The sequence below is a fragment of the Ranitomeya imitator genome, chromosome 6 (assembly GCF_032444005.1).
Source record: "Ranitomeya imitator isolate aRanImi1 chromosome 6, aRanImi1.pri, whole genome shotgun sequence".
NCBI lineage: Eukaryota > Metazoa > Chordata > Amphibia > Anura > Dendrobatidae > Ranitomeya > Ranitomeya imitator.
In genome coordinates, this window is record NC_091287.1 from 316,592,812 (window position 1) to 316,610,869 (window position 18,058).

Sequence of the window (18,058 nt, forward strand, 5' to 3'; positions counted from 1 at the left end):
CACATTGGTTTTTCGTGTCATCAATATTTTGTGCTTTGCTTCGTTTTTTGGACATAGAGCATGTCACTTCTTTCAGCGTTTTTCCAGCGTTTTTTCAGCATTTTCCACCCATTGACTTGAATGGATGGTGAAAAAGCGCTGGAAATACGCAGGTTGACTTTTCTTGCAGCTTATTTGTGCAGAAAAGTGAAGGACAGCCAGATGTGACGTCACAGTTGGCTCTGCTACCTCTAGATGGCTGGCTATATGATGCGTCCATGCAGCCTGTGATCCAGCAGAGCGGAACCGAACCCCATTCACTTGAATGGGGGGCCCAACATCACAGTGTTTGACACGTTGTCATATGCATGACAGCACGCCAAACACCGCTTCTGATCAGTGAGGAAATCATCCCTGCCGGTCAGAGAGCCGTGGTTCACACGCTGTCAGAAGACAGCGGGAGCACTCAGCTGTGATCGGAGGTATAAAGTTTTCCTCTGGTCACTGATGTCAGCTGATGGGACTACTGATACCATCATCTGACACCTGCTGACGCTAATTACAGTGAGAGCAGGAGCGGCAAATTGGAGTTTTCATTCTCTGCTCCTGCGCTATGAATAAATAATTTTTTTAAAAATGGCGTAGGTTCCCTCTTATTTTTGATAGCCAGCCAGACAAAACTCACAGCTGGGGGCTGCAACCCCCAGCTGTCAGCTTCAGAAAGGCTAATTATCAAGAAGAGAGGGGTCCTCTCGCTTTTTTTTACAATTATTTAACTAAATCCCTAAATAAAATACCAGTAGTATAATGCCATATACCCATATACAAGGCCACTCGCAATACTATAAACAATCACTGAGAAAATCGAGTTTACATAGCCTATAAAATTACCGGAGATCATAAGAATAATAATAATTTTTTATTTATATAGCGCCAACATATTCCACAGCACTTTACAATTAAGCGGGGACATGTACAGACAATAAATTCAATACAAGTTAAGACAATTTAAACAGTGACATTAGGAGTGAGGCCCCTGCTCGCAAGCTTCCAATCTACAAGGAAATGGGGGGACACAATAGATGAAAAATGCTTGTTATTTCAGGTCTGGCAATTATAATAAATAGGGATCTACTATATAATTGTCTAAGGGTCACTTCCATCTGTCTCTTTCTGTCTGTCTGTCACGGATATTCATTGGTCACGACCTCTGTCTGTCATGGAAATCCAAGTCGCTGATTGGTCGTGGCAAAACAGCCATGACCAATCAGCGACGGGCACAGTCCGGAAGAAAATGGCCGCTCCTTACTCCCCGCAGTCAGTGCCTGGCGCCCGCATACTCCCCTCCGGTCACCGCTCACACAGGGTTAATGCCGGCGGTAACAGACCACGTTATGCTGCGGGTAATGCACTCCATATCCGCTGCTATTAACCCTGTGTGTCCCCAACTTTTTACGATTGATGCTGCCTATGCGGCATCAATAGTAAAAAAATGTAATGTTAAAAATAATAAAAAAACAAAAAACCTGCTATTCTCACCCTCTGTCGTCTCGTCCTCTCCTCAGCAGTGCAAGCGGCAGGTTCCTGGGCCAAGGATGGTATGCGAGAAGGACCTTCCATGACGTCACGGTCATATGACCACGACGTCATCACAGGTCCTGCGCTCATCCAACCCTGGGACCGGAAGCTGCCGCCTGCACCGCACACAGGCGACAGGACTACAAGGGCTCCCTCGGAAGGTGAGTATATGTTTATTTTCTATTTTAACTCTTTTTTTAACCTGTTACACATGTGTCTGGGCAATATACTACGTGGCTGGGCAATATACTACGTGACTGGCAAATATATTACGTGACTGGGCAGTATAGTACGTGGCTGTGCTGTATACTACGTGGCTCTGTGCTGTATACTACGTCGCTGTGCAATATACTACGTGACTGTGCAATATACTACGTGACTGTGCAATATACTATGTGGCTAGACAATATACTACGTGTCTGTGCTGTATACTACGTGGCTCTGTGCTGTATACTACGTGACCAGGCAATATACTACGTAGCTGGGCAATATACTACGTGACTGGGCAATATACTACGTGGCTGGGCAATATACTACGTGGCTGGGCAATATACTACGTGGCTGGGCAATATACTACGTGGCTGGGCAATATACTACGTGGCTGGGCAATATACTACGTGGCTGGGCAATATACTACGTGACTGGGCAATATACTACGTCACTGGGCAATATACTACGTGGACATGCATATTCTAGAATACCCGATGCGTTAGAATTGGGCCACTATCTAGTTTTATATAAAGCTGCATGATCCGGTCATCAGCCCGTGTGTTTTAGTGCAATAGTCAAGTATCAAGTGCAGTTATCATGTGCATGGAGGGTGTGGAGACAGATGAATAGTAGGGTGCAGATTCCGAATAATATTTGGAAGGAGGGAACAGAATAGTAGGGTGCAGATTCTGAATAATATTTGGAAGGAGGGAACAGGGCAAAGTTAGTTTACTGAGTAGTTGATGTGGTAGGCTTGTTTGAAGAGATGGGTTTTTAAGGCGCGCTTGAATAGGTCGGGGCTAGGTATCAGTCTGATCATCTGGGGAAGTGCATTCCAGAGAGCTGGCGCAGCACGAAAGAAGTCTTGGAGACGGAGGTGCGAGGTTCGGATCACGGGGGATGCTAGTCTTAGGTCATTTGTAGAATGGAGGGCACGTGTAGGGCGATAGACAGAGATGAGAGAGGAGATATAAGGCGGTGCAGAACTGTGAAGGGCTTTGTGGGTGAGAGAGATGAGTTTATACTGGACCCTGTAGCGAATGGGTAGCCAGTGTAATGACTGGCACAAGATGGAGGCATCGGTGAAGCGGTTGGACAGAAATATGACCCTGGCTGCCACATTCAAGATATATTGGAGAGGAGAAAGTTTGGAAAGAGGGAGACCGATCAGAAGAGCGTTGCAGTAGTCCAGACGAGAATGAATAAGAGCGACAGTAAGAGTCTTAGCAGTTTCAAAGGTGAGAAAAGGTTGGATTCTGGAGATGTTTTTAAGATGCAGGTGACAAGAGAGAGTGAGTGATCGGATATAGAGAGTAAAGGAAAATCCGGTGTCGAATATGACCCCAAGATCAAAGTTTATTTATACAAAAATCAACGCCAATACATAACAGATTAACCATACATATGCAATGGTACAATATATGGGTTTAAAGAATCAATAGATGATTAGATCTGTTATGTTTGCTAATGACAGGTGTTATGAAGGCAATCCAGAAACACAGTGTGCTTAGCGATCAGAGCGCACACAGTGATCTGACAAATACCCAAAAATACAAGAACGAGCTCTGAGACGTGGAAACTCTGTAGACTGCACACCTGATCCTATCCTAAACACAACTAAAAGCGGCTGTGGATTGCGCCTAACAACTACCTAGGCAACTCGGCACAGCCTAAGAAACTAGCTAGCCTGAAGATAGAAAAATAGGCCTGACTTGCCCCAGAGAAATTCCCCAAAGGAAAAGGCAGCCCCCCACATATAATGACTGTGAGTAAGATGAAAAGACAAAACGTAGGGATGAAATAGATTCAGCAAAGTGGGGCCCGATATTCTAGGACAGAGCGAGGACAGTAAAGCGAACTTTGCAGTCTACAAAAAACCCTAAAGCAAAACCACGCAAAGGGGGCAAAAAAAAACCACCGTGCCGAACTAACGGCACGGCGGTACACCCTTTGCTTCTCAGAGCTTCCAGCAAAACAAAAGACAAGCTGGACAGAAAAAAAGCAACAAAAAAGCAAAAAGCACTTAGCTATACAGAGCAGCAGGTCACAGGAACAATCAGGAGAAGCTCAGATCCAACACTGAAACATTGACAAGGAGCAAGGATAGCAGCATCAGGCGGAGTTAAGTAATGAAGCAGTTAATGAGCTCACCAGAACACCTGAGGGAGGAAGCTCAGAAGCTGCAGTACCACTTGTGACCACAGGAGTGAATTCAGCCACAGAATTCACAACATAGATCCACAGGTGTTAAAAACTGAGGCCGAAGAAAGGTCAGGACATATACAGTATATGTAGCTGCCAAATATATAATATGTCACTATGGACTGCAGCACATCATATCCATATACCTAAATGTACTAAAGCTGACCGCCATGACACAATGATCACCACTGCTACCCACAGAGTCAATATACAAACATATTTAAGTAAAGCAATAATTACCCATAATGGTAGTTTGTCCTGGCTTGCCCTCGGCCACGTACCCCATACGGGCAAGGCAGGACAAACTACGTGGAGTCCCCCCAATTTTTGACAACCAGCCTTGCTAAAGCTCACAGCTAGAGGCTGGTAAGGGGCCAGGCTGGTAAGGGGCCATTAATATAGCCCCCCAGCTTAAAACTAGCAGCCCGCAGCTGCCCAGAAAAGGCGTATCTATTAGATGGGCCAATTCTGGTGCTTTGCCAGACTCTTCCCACTTGCCCTGTAGTGGTGGCAAGTGGGGTAATTAGGGGTTAATGTCACCTTCCTATTGTAAGGTGACATTAAGCCGGCTTAGTAATGGAGAGGTGTCAAAAAGACACCTCTCCATTACTAATCCTGTAGTAGTTAAAGGGTTAAATAAACACACAGTAAAGAAAAAGTCTTATAATGAAATAAAACACTACACAGTCTGCTATTCCAAGCAAAGCCCTTGATCTCTTGAAATAAAAATAATAAACCAACACAAATACTCCCTGTTACGACGCAGTCGAATATAATGAGTGTCCCACTCAGTAATCCATATGTGGGGGAGATAAAGTTTACAACCGGGAGCACTGCTAATGCAACTGCTCCCGGCTGTAAACTACTGGGAAATGAGGAGATGCTTCCGGCGCTTTCTTCAGTGACTGGGGGGTGACGTCACTGAGCACGCGCTCCCTCACAGCCTGACCTGAGGTAATCTCTGGACCGTGGGAAAATGCCAGTGAAGAGGTTACCACAGGTTATCTATTAATTCTATCTATCTATTCATTCTATCTATCTACAGGATGTTTTTTTTTCTTTGTGTGCACTCAACTTTATTGGCATGCACAAAGAGAAAAAAACGCACCAAAAACGCAATGAAAAATGCACCAAAAACGCAGTAAACCTGCGTTTTTGGCGCAGCTTCTTTCCTGCCAAGAAGATCAAGTTTTGCTGCATAAAAAAGCAGCAAAAACGCCCTGTGTGAACTTACCCTAAATTGACAGTAAATGATTGTTTCAACCCAAAGTGAGAGGGCTTAGGCTAGTAAAAGGCAACCACGTCATAGTTTTAGTCAGTTGGTGAGGGAGCTCGTTGGTGACAGTTGCTAGAGTTATTTCAAGGTGCAGTGGGCCGCTAGGAGAAGCAAGTGCATGTGGTGCTGGGCAGTGTGAAGCATTACCAAACTCCCTGCAGGTATTCCTTGACACATCTTGAGCTTGAGGCTCATTCACCATTAGGTACAATTGTCATGTTATCTTTATTCTATGGTTTGATATGATCACAATAGCAAATTTACAGAATATAGGGTTTTTTAATGTTTTGCTATTTGTGCCCCCAAAAAATAATTTTTAAAGAATATTTTCTTGGTCACCATATTTTGATACTCATATCTTTTTTTATCCTGTGTAAATGCAGCTATATGAGGGCTTTTTTACAGAACAAGCTGTAGCTTTTACTGGAAACCATTTTTGGGTACATACAAATATTTTTTCACTTTTTTATGTGTTAAACTTATTCTGTGAGTTGATATCCATTAAAAACCTTTTTAATGTTGTACTACTTTTTCACGAGAAAGATCACTTTAAAAAAAAATGCCTTTTTGCAGGTCATATTTTATGAGCCCTAACTTTTCCAGTTTTCTGTTTACTGAATTATATGAAATCTTAAATATCGAACTATAGTTTTAATGATACCAATTTGGAATACATCATTTTTTATTTTATTATTTTTAAAATTCTGTTTATTAAATTTAATATAACAGTACATATAAACAGTACATTTAAGCAAATCATATAGCAATACCAATCCCCAAGTACCCTAACCCTCCCCAATCCCACCCTACCCTTCTCTGCGTGCAACTATTATTTGAGTTGTACTATGGAATTGGTGTATGACCACCTATTCACTGCATTAGGTAACATTGGGTATTCTCAAATTGACCTCGTAGGTTTTCTTTGATCCCTGAAGGGATCAGCCAATCCATTTTGAAAAGGAACATAATCTTAGTGTGTATAACTCCACAAATTATGGTATATATCGGTGTTTCGTGTTTTGCATTTAGAGCATGAATAAAGAGTTGAAGGAGACATTTTAGATTGGATATATGGGGTTATATAGGCTCTGTGTAATATCAATAGAGCCATATCCATATAGCTACTATACGCCAAGATCTTTCTCTGTGCTGCAGTGGCATCAAGGAAGTCCCCCGTCTCAAAGCCTGGAATGTCCCTTGACCATTTCGCTAATCCCGTATCTCTCCCTTCCCATGACCACTTTTTGAGTAGTTAAGAGTAAATGCTACTTGTGAATGCCGACTGTAATCTCGCATTCCTGAGAAAACCATCCATACTATCCCTCCCAACCCCTACACCTTCACTTGACAAGCATTTTTGTACCAAACTATGTACCTGAAGGAAGAGAAAAGGATTCTTATTAAACAGCGGGAAGCGTTGTGATGCTATATCAAAAGAGAGCACGGAAAATCTAAGGTCCATCAAATCTATTGCTTGTGTGCATCCCTGATCTGCGAGAAGTTTATAAGACGATTGTGGAATGCCTTTTAAGAAGCCAGGATTACCTATAAATGGTTGGAATGGGGATAGCCTGATATGTAGTTTGCAAAGCCTTCTATACAGCCTCCAAGTCAATATTGTTTGCCACTATGTTAGGTGCTCCTGGACCGCAGCCGGAAGTTCCTCACCGCCCAAATGCAATATAGCCGACAGTGAAATATGTGAACATAGTTGCTGTTCTATGCTTACATTAGCGAAATGACAAACTCCCCGTATCCAATCTATGGTGTACCTAAAATTAGCTGCCAAGTTATACCTGCCTATATCTGGGAAGTTAATTCCTCCCTCTGCCCTTGGTGCCTGCAATTTTAATAGTCCTATGCGTGTCCTACCCATATCACGCCAGATAAATTTCCGAAAAGCTGTGTTTAACAGTTTGAGATCTGCTCGGGATAGTAGTAGCGGAAGAGTCTGAAAAGCGTACATCAATTTAGGAAACGCTATCTTTTTAATAAGATGTATTTTCACAGAAATTAGAATATAAGTGCCAAAAAATTCAAATTTTTCACCGACGTTAAGCACTATATACACGGATTAGACTAAATATACCAGTAAAACTTAACATTTAATAGACTTCTTATTTAAAATGAAAACCACATAACACATACGACCTTTAGACCATGCCTGTTGTTTGGCTGAAAGATACAGGGTGCACAGTATCCCTAGTAAACAATCTATCTGTGCCCTACCTTGCCACAGAGGTTGGCACCCTAGGTCCTGCGCAGTGTCGCCTGGACATAGGAGCTGGATCCATATTTCCTTTCTCTATACGGACGACCAGTGTTGTGGCAGCAACACTTTGTTTCCGTGCTCGGATGGATACTTACCACATCGGACAGATGAACTAAGGGTGAGCTGAAATATACTTTTTTTTTTCTGTGTGCAGTGTCGCCCCCGCACAGCATAGGCTTTCCCTAATTCACCCTAATGGGCCCTGTCGTGTAGGAAAAGACAACAAATCAAACAGCAGACAATACAATTCAGACAGACACAAAAAAAGAGATTATCATCAATATTAAATTGTGCGCTCAGATATATTGCACACTGCCCAGTGCAATATTATGTGTCACGTTGCAATGCACGCTTAATATTATTGCACCTACTCCCAGAGGCCGGTATGCTAATAAATGCTGGGGAGTAAAAATACACTGTACCTAGATTCACCCTACCTACCTGTGGAGGTTGGCACCCTATATTCCTGCTCAATTGGCGCCCCCGCTCGTCATCATCTGCCCCTAGTATTCCCTATCAATATTTATCTAGGGGGGACATTAAAGATATAGGAAAGGTATGCGGTTTCTTATAGTGGTAGGGGTAGATGCCCCCAGGTTCACAGTGCAAATTATTCAGTTAATAATATTAATCACAATTCTCCCTTGTAATATAATACATCATAATTAGCATAATTGATAGGCATAATCATCTCAATTGTTAAACATGTTCATCTCGACACGTTTCCCCGAGGTTGGTTCATCAGGAGACATAGTTTGCATTATATAAAAAACTTATCTGAACTTAGAGTTAGAAGGCTGAGGACCACATTAGATTGGAGGTGTGTGCCTCAGGTAGCAGTGGGGAACGATGTCCATCCAAAACCGCCGGTCTCAATCAGCCTTGTGTTACTAGTGGTTATCTCAGCCTTATACACACTAACCTCCTCATGGTTTCTGACACACCGGCACTCAGTGGCGCCTGCTGTATCCACTACTTCTGGGTTCACGCAATGCAAGGTACCACACAGCACCATGGTAACCCACTTCCGTTATATGGAACGCAACTGCTCTCCACACGGCGCATGCGCAAATGCATTTGCTTTACCTGTCCCGGCCACATATACGCTGTACTCCACAGCTGCAATGAGTGATGAGTGGAGTGTGCTGATATTCTACATAATAGGCAGGCGCCACACAATATCTTATTCTCTGAGGCCCATTAGTGTCTCATTCCATGCGGATATTACAGTATAAACAAATGTCAGAAAAAATTGCCCCTTGGGGCCACACCCCATTAACCCTTCAGGCCGAAAAAAAAACAAAAAATTAAATATAATGAGTAGTATAAAGAGTAATAAACAATACTGACCAAACCCCATTAGGAGCAATGGGTCAAAGGATTGACATCCATAAGGGACTTCTAGGGTAATAGGCAAAGAATTCTTTTACACAAAGCAACCAAATTGCAATTGGTCATTTAAGCCTTGCGGTTTTATGTTTTTCATACGGAAAATCCACTTTGCCTCTTTTTGAAGGATTAGGCGAGCCCAATCCCCTCCTCTCACTGGTGGTGTAACCACTTCCATCACAGAGAACCCAAAACAGCTAAAATCTCCTCCATGCATGCTCTTAACATGATTTGAAATAGGGGTGTCACGTTCATTCAAGATATCCCCTATATGCTCCCCCACCCTTCTGCGTAGCTCCCATTTTGTTTTACCCACGTAGTCCTTCGGGCAGCTACACTGGAATAGGTACATAACTCTGTTTTACAATTGGCAAAATGCCTCATATCATATTCCTTTTTTGTGTGGGAGCTGGTAAATGTATCTAATGTGGTCCTCACCCTTTTAGCTCTAAGTTCAGATAAGTTTTTTATATAATGCAAAGTGTGTCTCCTGATGAACTGACCTCGGGGAACGTGTCGAGATGAACATGCTTAATAATTGAGATGATTATGCCTACCAATTATGCTAATTAAGATGTATTATATTACAAGGGAGAATTGTCATTAATATGATTAACTGAATATTTTGCACTGTGAACCTGAGGGCATCTACCCCTACCACTATAAGAAACGGCATACCGTTCCTATATCTTTAATGTCCCCCCTAGATAAATATTGATAGGGAATACTAAAGGCAGACGACGATGAGCGGGGGCAGGAATATAGGGTGCCAACCTCCGCAGGTAGGTAGGATGAATCTAGGTACAATGTATTTTTACTCCCCAGGATTTATTAGCATACCGGCCTCTGGGAGTAGGTGCAATAATTTTAAGTGTGTATTGCAACTTGACACACAATATTGCACTGGGCAGTGTACAATATATCTGAGCGCACAATTTAATATTGATGATAATCTCTTTTTTTGTGTCTGTCTGAATTGTATGGTCTTCTGTTTGATATGCTGTCTTTTCCTACACGACAGGGCCCATTAGGGCGAATTAGGGAAAGCCTACGTTGAGCGGGGGCACCACTGCGCAGGACCTAGGGTGCCAACCTCTGCGACAAATTAGGGCACAGATAGATTGTTTACTAGGAATACTGTGCACCCTGTATCTTTCAGCCAAACAACAGGCATTGTCTAAAGGTGGTATGTGTTATGTGGTTGTCATTTTAAATAAGAAGTCTATTAAATGTTAAGTTTTATTGGTATATTTAGTCTAATCCGTGTATATAGCATTTTAATAAGGTGGCAGCAACCTGGAAAGGATAATGTGAAATGCTTCCACGAGTTTAGGAGACTGATTATTGATATTAGTGGTCTATAATTGATTCTATATAAAATGGACGGGTCTGCTGGGAGGTGTATACCCAAGTATTTAATAGACTCTTGTCTCCAATGAAATGGGAATAAGGGATCACACAACCTCCCCGATCTAAAGAGTGCTAAGGCCTCAGATTTGTTGTAATTCATTTTGAAGCCTGAGCACTTGCCAAAATCTTTCAGGACCTCCATTATATCTGGAATTGCCTGGACTGGGTTAGCGATGAACAAAAGTATGTCATCAGCAAAAGCTGAAATTTTTATCGAGGTAGTTCCAACCTTTATGATTTCGAATGCCGGCACATTCTGGAGACTTCTCAGGAGTGGGTCCAACGCTAAATCAAACAATAGAGGAGACAATGGGCAGCCCTGACGTGTACTACGTTGAATTTCAAAAGGCCTCGACATGGTATTATTTACGAACAGCCTGGACACCGGGTCCTTATAAATTGCTTTAACAGCATTACAAAATCATGGGCCAAAATTTCTGAACGTTAGTAAATCATGCAGATAGTCCCAGGCCACCCTATCGAATGCCTTATCGGCTTCCGGGCTGGCCACAATAGTCTTCATATATCTATGCAATCTACTGTAAGATATGGCTCCCAATGCCGTTCTAATGTTATATGTAATAGGTTTACCATATACAAATCCAGTTTGTTGGGGTGTAATCAGATTTGGAATAATTTTTTAGATTATATCAGCCAAAATTTTTGTGAAAATCTTGAAATCAGAATTAAGTAGTGAAATTGGTCTGTATCCCTCAACTTGCATATGGTCTTTGCCCAGTTTTGGAAGAACAATGATAACAGCTTCGTTAAACTGATCCCGGAGACACCCAATCTTGACTATATTATTATGCAACTCACTTAGATGGAATGCTATAGGGGTCCCAAAATTTTATAATGTTCATTACTGAACCCATCCGGGCCAAGGGCTTTCGATAATTTCAGTGTGTTAATAACCTGAATGATTTTATGTGGGAGTAATAGGGGAGTTAATAGCCTTCCTTTTGTCCTCGGTGAGTGTCGGCGCTAAATTATTTTTTAGAAATTTCTTGTTTTCACCCCCATCCTTTGGCTCTGATTTATATAACTCACCAAAGAATGACTTAAATTCATTCACTATCTTCTCATTTTTTATCAAGATGGGACCGTTTCATTGCTGAATTTTATATATTCTCGTGGCCATCCTATATGGTCTCGTGAGAGATGCGAGTACCCTCCCTGGTTTGTTATCCCACTTGAAGTGTTTATGTTTCTGGTAGTCCAAATTATACATGGCCAATTCATGTGCCAATGCATCTGCTTCCTCTTTGGCCTCTAAAAATGTCTGTTTTGTTAGGGTATGTTCACACGTTCAGGATTTCCATCCTTTTTTTTTCCTGACTGTTTTTTAAAAAACTGCAGCTCTTGGCAGAAAACGCAGGTCCTTTTTTTGGTCCTTTTTTGGTCCGTTTTTGATGCGTTTTTTGATGCGTTTTTTGATGCGTTTTTTTGATGCAGTTTTCTAGCCAGAGTCTGTGTGTTTTCTAGGAATTTTTTTAGGGTTAAAATGGCTGAAAATACCCTAACCCTACCCCTAACCCTACCCCTAACCCTACCCCTAACCCTACCCCTAACCCTACCCCTAACCCTACCCCTAACCCTAACCCTACCCCTAACCCTACCCCTAACCCTAACCCTACCCCTAACCCTAACCCTACCCCTAACCCTAACCCTAACCCTACCCCTACCCCTAACCCTACCCCTAACCCTAACCCTACCCCTAACCCTACCCCTAACCCTACCCCTACCCCTATTCTAACCTTAGTGAAAAAAAAAAAAAAAATTCTTTATTTTTTTTATTGTCCCTACCTATGGGGGTGACAAAGGGGGGGGGGTGTCATTTACTATTTTTTTATTTTGATCACTGAGATAGGTTATATCTCAGTGATCAAAATGCACTTTGGAACGAATCTGCCGGCCGGCAGATTCGGCGGGCGCACTGCGCATGCGCCCGCCATTTTGCAAGATGGCGGCGCCCAGGGAGAAGACGGCCGGACGGACACCGGGACGCCGGGTGAGTATAAGGGGGGGAGATTAGGGCACGGGGGGGGCATCAGAGCACTGGGGGGGGGGCATCGGAGCACTGGGGGGGGTGGCATCGGAGCACGGGGGGGCGGGATCGGAACACGGGGGGGGCAGCCACACTCCGCCCACGCACTTCCGCCCGCTCCCCGCACTTCCTGCTGCAGCGGTTCTGCACATCAAATCGCAGTAAAACCCGCAGATATATTTTTGATCTGCGGGTTTTACTGCGGTTTGGACCTCACAATGGAGGTCTATGGGTGCAGAACCGCTGCGGCTCCGGAAAAAGAATTGACATGCTCCTTCTTTTTTCCGGGAGCTATTCAGCGCGTCTTTTTTTTTACAATTTCCGGACCATGTGCACAGTGTGTCCTGTTTTCCATAGGGTACAGTGTACTGTACCCTGCATGGAAAACAGCTGCGGAACCGCAGCGGCAAAACCGCCGCGGTTCCGCGGTAAAAAACGCACTGTGTGAACATGGCCTTAGTGGTGTATTGTTTAATTTAAATTCTTTATATGCTTAGGTTAGTGACTTTTGTGTTTCTAGTGTTCGTTCCATTAATCTTTTCTTTTTATGACTGACATAGGAAATAATCTGCCCTTCAACACAGCTTTAGAGGCCATCCAAAATAAATGTGCCTCTTCGCAATGAATACGATTGTCATTCTTGTATACCTCCCAAGAGAATTGTAGGTACTTTTTGAAGTCATCTGACTAATAGAAATATGATGGGAACCGCCACCTTCTTTCTCGATGTATTGGGTTTGTTATACTAGAATTAAATGTTACTGGTGCGTGATCTGATATGTGAATGTTTACAATATCCGCCTGCAATACTAATGGTAATAGTGATGAATGCAATAGCCAACAGTCTATCCTAGCGTGCGAGTCATGTACATGAGAGTAATCTCTCTCTATCGGGTGCTGTATTCTCCAAATGTCCACCAAATCCTAGTGGTCTGACAGTGATTGTATACAACTCTCCTGTACTGTTTGTTGCAATGTCCGAGGAATACATCTTTTTTTTTATTTTTCTTACAGCCGAGATTAATAAAATAACAGTTATTACCTAGTTTTTCGTATTTTTTGTTTGCCTGCGTCCACCGTATACCATGAAAAATTATATACCGTACTTTTTATAGTATGGGTCGTTTTGATCACATAACATGTCGTTTTTGCAGTTTTTTTAATTTTAACAAACACTTTTTTTTATATTCTGTGAGTTTGTTTTTTATTTTTATATTATTCTAATAGCACTTAACTTTTTTTTACTTCTTTAATAACATTAGTCTCACAAGGGGACTTGTGAGACTAGTAAGACTTTTTGTCAGTGATACCAATTTGAGATGCATATGAGGTTTTGAGAATTTTTATTGCACTTATAGTATATACTGAAACATCACAGAATTGCAGTATACAGTAAAAATCACTGTCTCCTATGAAGCTCGACCTATGGCAGGAGTACCAAGGAGGTGCACCACAAGAGCACCAAGATGGCAGTGACTTGGGCCTTCGGTAGGCCTCTGACTGTCATGGTAACCTATCAGTAACCCTCAATCATGTTATGGGGCTGAGGTATGTGTGCACACTAGGTACCACTCCATTTAAATGCCGCTGTCAGAGCTTGACGTTTGTCATGTACCATACTTCATTTTGTGCTAAGGTTTTAAACTAGTGCAACAGTTAAACCTTGTATTAAAGTTAGTGGAGGAAAACCCTTATGTAAAGTGGTCTACTTTCATCAGTCCTCTTAGGCCATGTGCACACGTTAAGTATTTGGTGAGTTTTTTACCTCAGTATCTGTAAGCCAAAGCCAGTAGTGGAACAATAAGGAAAAGTATAATAGAAACATGTGCACCACTTCTGTATTTATCACCCACTCTTGGTTTTGGCTTACAAGTAATGAGGTAAAACCTCACCACGTGGCCTTAGTTGGCCCTTCTGATAAGTGAGGGAGATAGCGTTTTGCTGTCTGATTTGTTGTTAACATGTAATCTTCATCCTTTTACAGGTGCAGCAGTTGCGGGAATTTATCAAGTTGCAGGAAAGAACATGGCACCTCTACAAGCTTTGGTGTTTGGAGCTGGGCAGACAGTGTTGACTATAATAATTTCTTTTTCACGTGTCCTTGCCACGCTATGAGACATTCTGAGTGGAAATACATGAAGAAATTGCTCCAAATGGATCTGTTCAGAAGGAAAGTAAATGCACATATTTTATTACATACACAACGTTGTAGTGTGGACCACTATCCATTGTGTAGTAATGAAGAACGATATCTTGAAGAGTGACCCTCAGCGAAACTTCACATTTCAAAGGAAGATGATCTCTTCAGAAGAAGTGGCTTCCGATTGCTAAGCTGTTGCACTAATAAATTGTCTAGCACCTCATGTGCCTCAGTCACAGGCAAGGAGCAGTACATTTCCTACAGCGCGGTAAGAAGGAGCGCCTGGTCTGGCCATCTAGTCCTCTAGTGATGTCAGCATGGCAGTGGTGTACAGTGTTGTTCTAACGATTTCATTATATCACACCAGATGAGATTTTTGATCAGGATACCAAAAAGTAACAGAATTGTTATGGGGATAATTTGATAATCAAATACTCAGTACATGAGGGTCTTCCAAGGTGGTGGACACTGGTATTGCTGACCCCAGAACACTGTACCACTGCTGTGGATAAAAGGCAATGGTGGAAAGTTTATATGTGCCAAATTGTTTTTGTGTCATTTTTTATGATTTTAGTCTTAGCTGATGACATGCTGAATATTAGTGATGTATATATTTAGGAGTGTTTCACATTTCGTTACGAACCTTGAAACTTGTATACCGGCAAGTAAGTACAAATGTTTCACAGCTTGGGCTATAACGGTCTAAAAAGGTATTTATTTTAGCCGATGAGTACTACCATCTAAGTCTCTGTTCGCTGTCCGCCCAAGATGTGTGTCTGGAAAATTTCCCAATGTACATCATGATGCGATGCTGAACGTAAGCCAATGTATAGTCCTATTTTTAATAAAATGTATACCTTGCAGTATACATGCGTATGGCACTCCACTGTAAATGTAGTCTACTACAAAAAAAAGAAAAAAGTACAGTCCCAACTGTCTGAGAATTGCCCCTTGGCAAGTGTATAGGCCATAATATGTACTGTGTATTGTAAGCTGAGCAGTCCTGGCACAGTTATAAGCCGACATGATAGGAGCCATCACTGCTGGATTTTGGTGCATTCTTCGGTGTAATGTACATGGTAGAGCCTGTACAGAAGCACTGCAGAGAGTCAGTCATGTTATCATCATACAAAGGCATTCTTATCTAGAAGATACGCTCCTAAGGAGAAATTCTCCATAACATAATCTGGTGAACCAAGGCACAACTATTTTTCTACTGGATTCTGTACGAGCTACAGAGAAAGAACTTTGCTTGAGATTGAAGACATATGGCGGTACAGTATTCGCCCATACACTTCTGAGGATGGCATATTATATGCAGTGTACTACAACTGTAGAAGAAAAGACGTGAACCCCACATCTAGAACTTAACATTCTGAGCAAACAGTATGAAGCTCACTGCCACGCTACGGTGAACCTCTTCCATAACAAAGGTATGGCGAATAGCAGGAGGAACGTCCCAGGTGCCCTACAGCACCAATGCTGCAGGGAAAGACCCTACAGCCACAGGTCATAACACCCCACAGAGACAACAACGGATCCCTCTCAGCTCAGCTTTCACTAGGCGTTGGTGCTGTGTGGTGGCTATTACTGTGGTGCTGTGTCTGTGTTATGGTGTCACCTGAAGCCGTTGAAGGTTTTGCTTTGCGGTATGGGTGTTGTGAGGCTTTTGGGTCACTCCCTCTATTGATGCGGTATCAATTTAACACTGGTCGCTGCACCTTTAAATTTAAGGACCCCACTAATATGTGATGTGGCAGTGGTCTTCATACAGTGCTAAGATCTTTGATTTTGTTCATTTTTGCTTAGCTGCAATAGATTAATGTATGAGTTTTGGATGTGCGGTCTAAGACCACGTTCACACTATCAGTATTTGGTCAGTATTTTACCTCAGTATTTGTAAGCCAAAATGAGGAGCAAAAACACGTCACCACTTCTGTATTAATCACCCATTCCTTGTCTTGGCTTACAAATACTGATGTAGAACACTGACCAAATACTGAACATGTGAACGTGGCCCAAGTCATTTTCTACATTTGTAGCTTGTTACAGTATATACACTGATTACAGTAAGGGAACATATACAGAGCCATAATAGCGCAGTTACTTTGACCCCTAAAGGTACCGTCACACATAACGATATCGTTAACGATATCGTTGCTTTTTGTGACGTAGCAACGATATCGTAAAGGAAATCGTTATGTGTGACAGCGACCAACGATCAGGCCTCTGCTGGGAGATCGTTGGTCGCTGAGGAAAGTCCAGCACTTTATTTCGTCGCTGGACTTCCCGCTGACATCGCTGGATCGGCGTGTGTGACACCGATTCAGCGATGTCGTCACTGGTAACCAGGGTAAACATCGGGTTACTAAGCGCAGGGCCGCGCTTAGTAACCCGATGTTTACCATGGTTACCAGCGTAAACGTTAAAAAACAAACACTACATACTTACCTACCGCTGTCTGTCCTCGGCGCTCTGCTTCTCTGCACTCCTCCTGCATCCTGTGTCAGCGCCAGCCAGCCGGAAAGCAGAGCAGTGACGTCACCGCTCTGCTTTCCGGCTGACCGGCGCTGACAGTGCAGAGGAAAGCACAGCGCCGGAGGACAGACAGCTGAAGGTAAGTATGTAGTGAAGGTAAGTATGTCCTGCATTATCTGAGTCTCATCAAAAATGAACTTTACATGAAAAATATGGCTCTTTGACATCTATATATCAACATAGAACTTTCAGTTTGCTCTGTTCTTAGCAAGCAACAATATATGATGATTATAAAGAAGAACAGTAGAACCAAGGCTTTGGCCCATAAACGCATGACTATGGTTTAGACTTTCTTTACGTTCTTTATTGGTATAAAAGGCTGAAAACAATCATTGGTTTGACATTCGTTTTCTTTTGGTGAGATGATATCTCCAGCTATGCCTCTACCAGGAGCAATAATATAGATGCAGCTAATGAATTAGGAACATAAGGAAAAATTGCCGGTGAGCATTGTGCACTATTAATATATCACAATGATATTTGCCGTTCTTACTACCGTATATATCCTCTCTGAGGTTCTCTAAATGCTTGTTAAAGTATTGTTAAAAAAAATATCTGTTTTCTATGCCAATACTTCTAGTATTCAATTATTCAATCCAAAATAATATGACCTGAATATAAAAGGGGTACATTACATATTGTTGTAAAGTGTATGTTCACATATAAACGTGGATTCACTAATGCCATTTAAAGCATGTAACGTTTTCTGCATTGCATGACATCTGCTGATCCTGACTTATAAGCTCTTCTTATTATAGACCAGAGTAATTCTCGAAGCCTTAGGCCGATAATGTTTCACTATTCTTTCCTTGGTATGGCTTGGTTTGCTATCTGATGTAGTTAATAATTTAACCCCATATGGAAAACTAATGTAGGAGCTCGCTGTCCCACTGCAGTGTAGAGAATCAGCCAAACTCCTTGTTTGCAGTTTCGTAAAGCAAAGTGTAGGATTTTAAATGTAGTTCTTTAGTAAAATAATATACCATATTTTTCAAACTATAAAATGCACCCCAAGCT

At 42.2% G+C, this 18,058-nt stretch overlaps 1 protein-coding gene across 1 annotated transcript in view; it reads left to right on the forward strand.

The window, feature by feature from the left end:
• The window catches only part of TMEM170B (transmembrane protein 170B), a 70,995-nt gene extending 55,629 nt beyond the window's left edge, over nt 1-15,366 (forward strand). Inside the window, exon 3 of the mRNA XM_069730783.1 lies at nt 14,348-15,366. Coding sequence (XP_069586884.1) covers nt 14,348-14,478 — 131 coding nt within the window. The 3' untranslated portion in view covers nt 14,479-15,366. The remainder of the gene's footprint in view (nt 1-14,347) is intronic.
• Nucleotides 15,367-18,058: the final 2,692 nt, after the last annotated feature.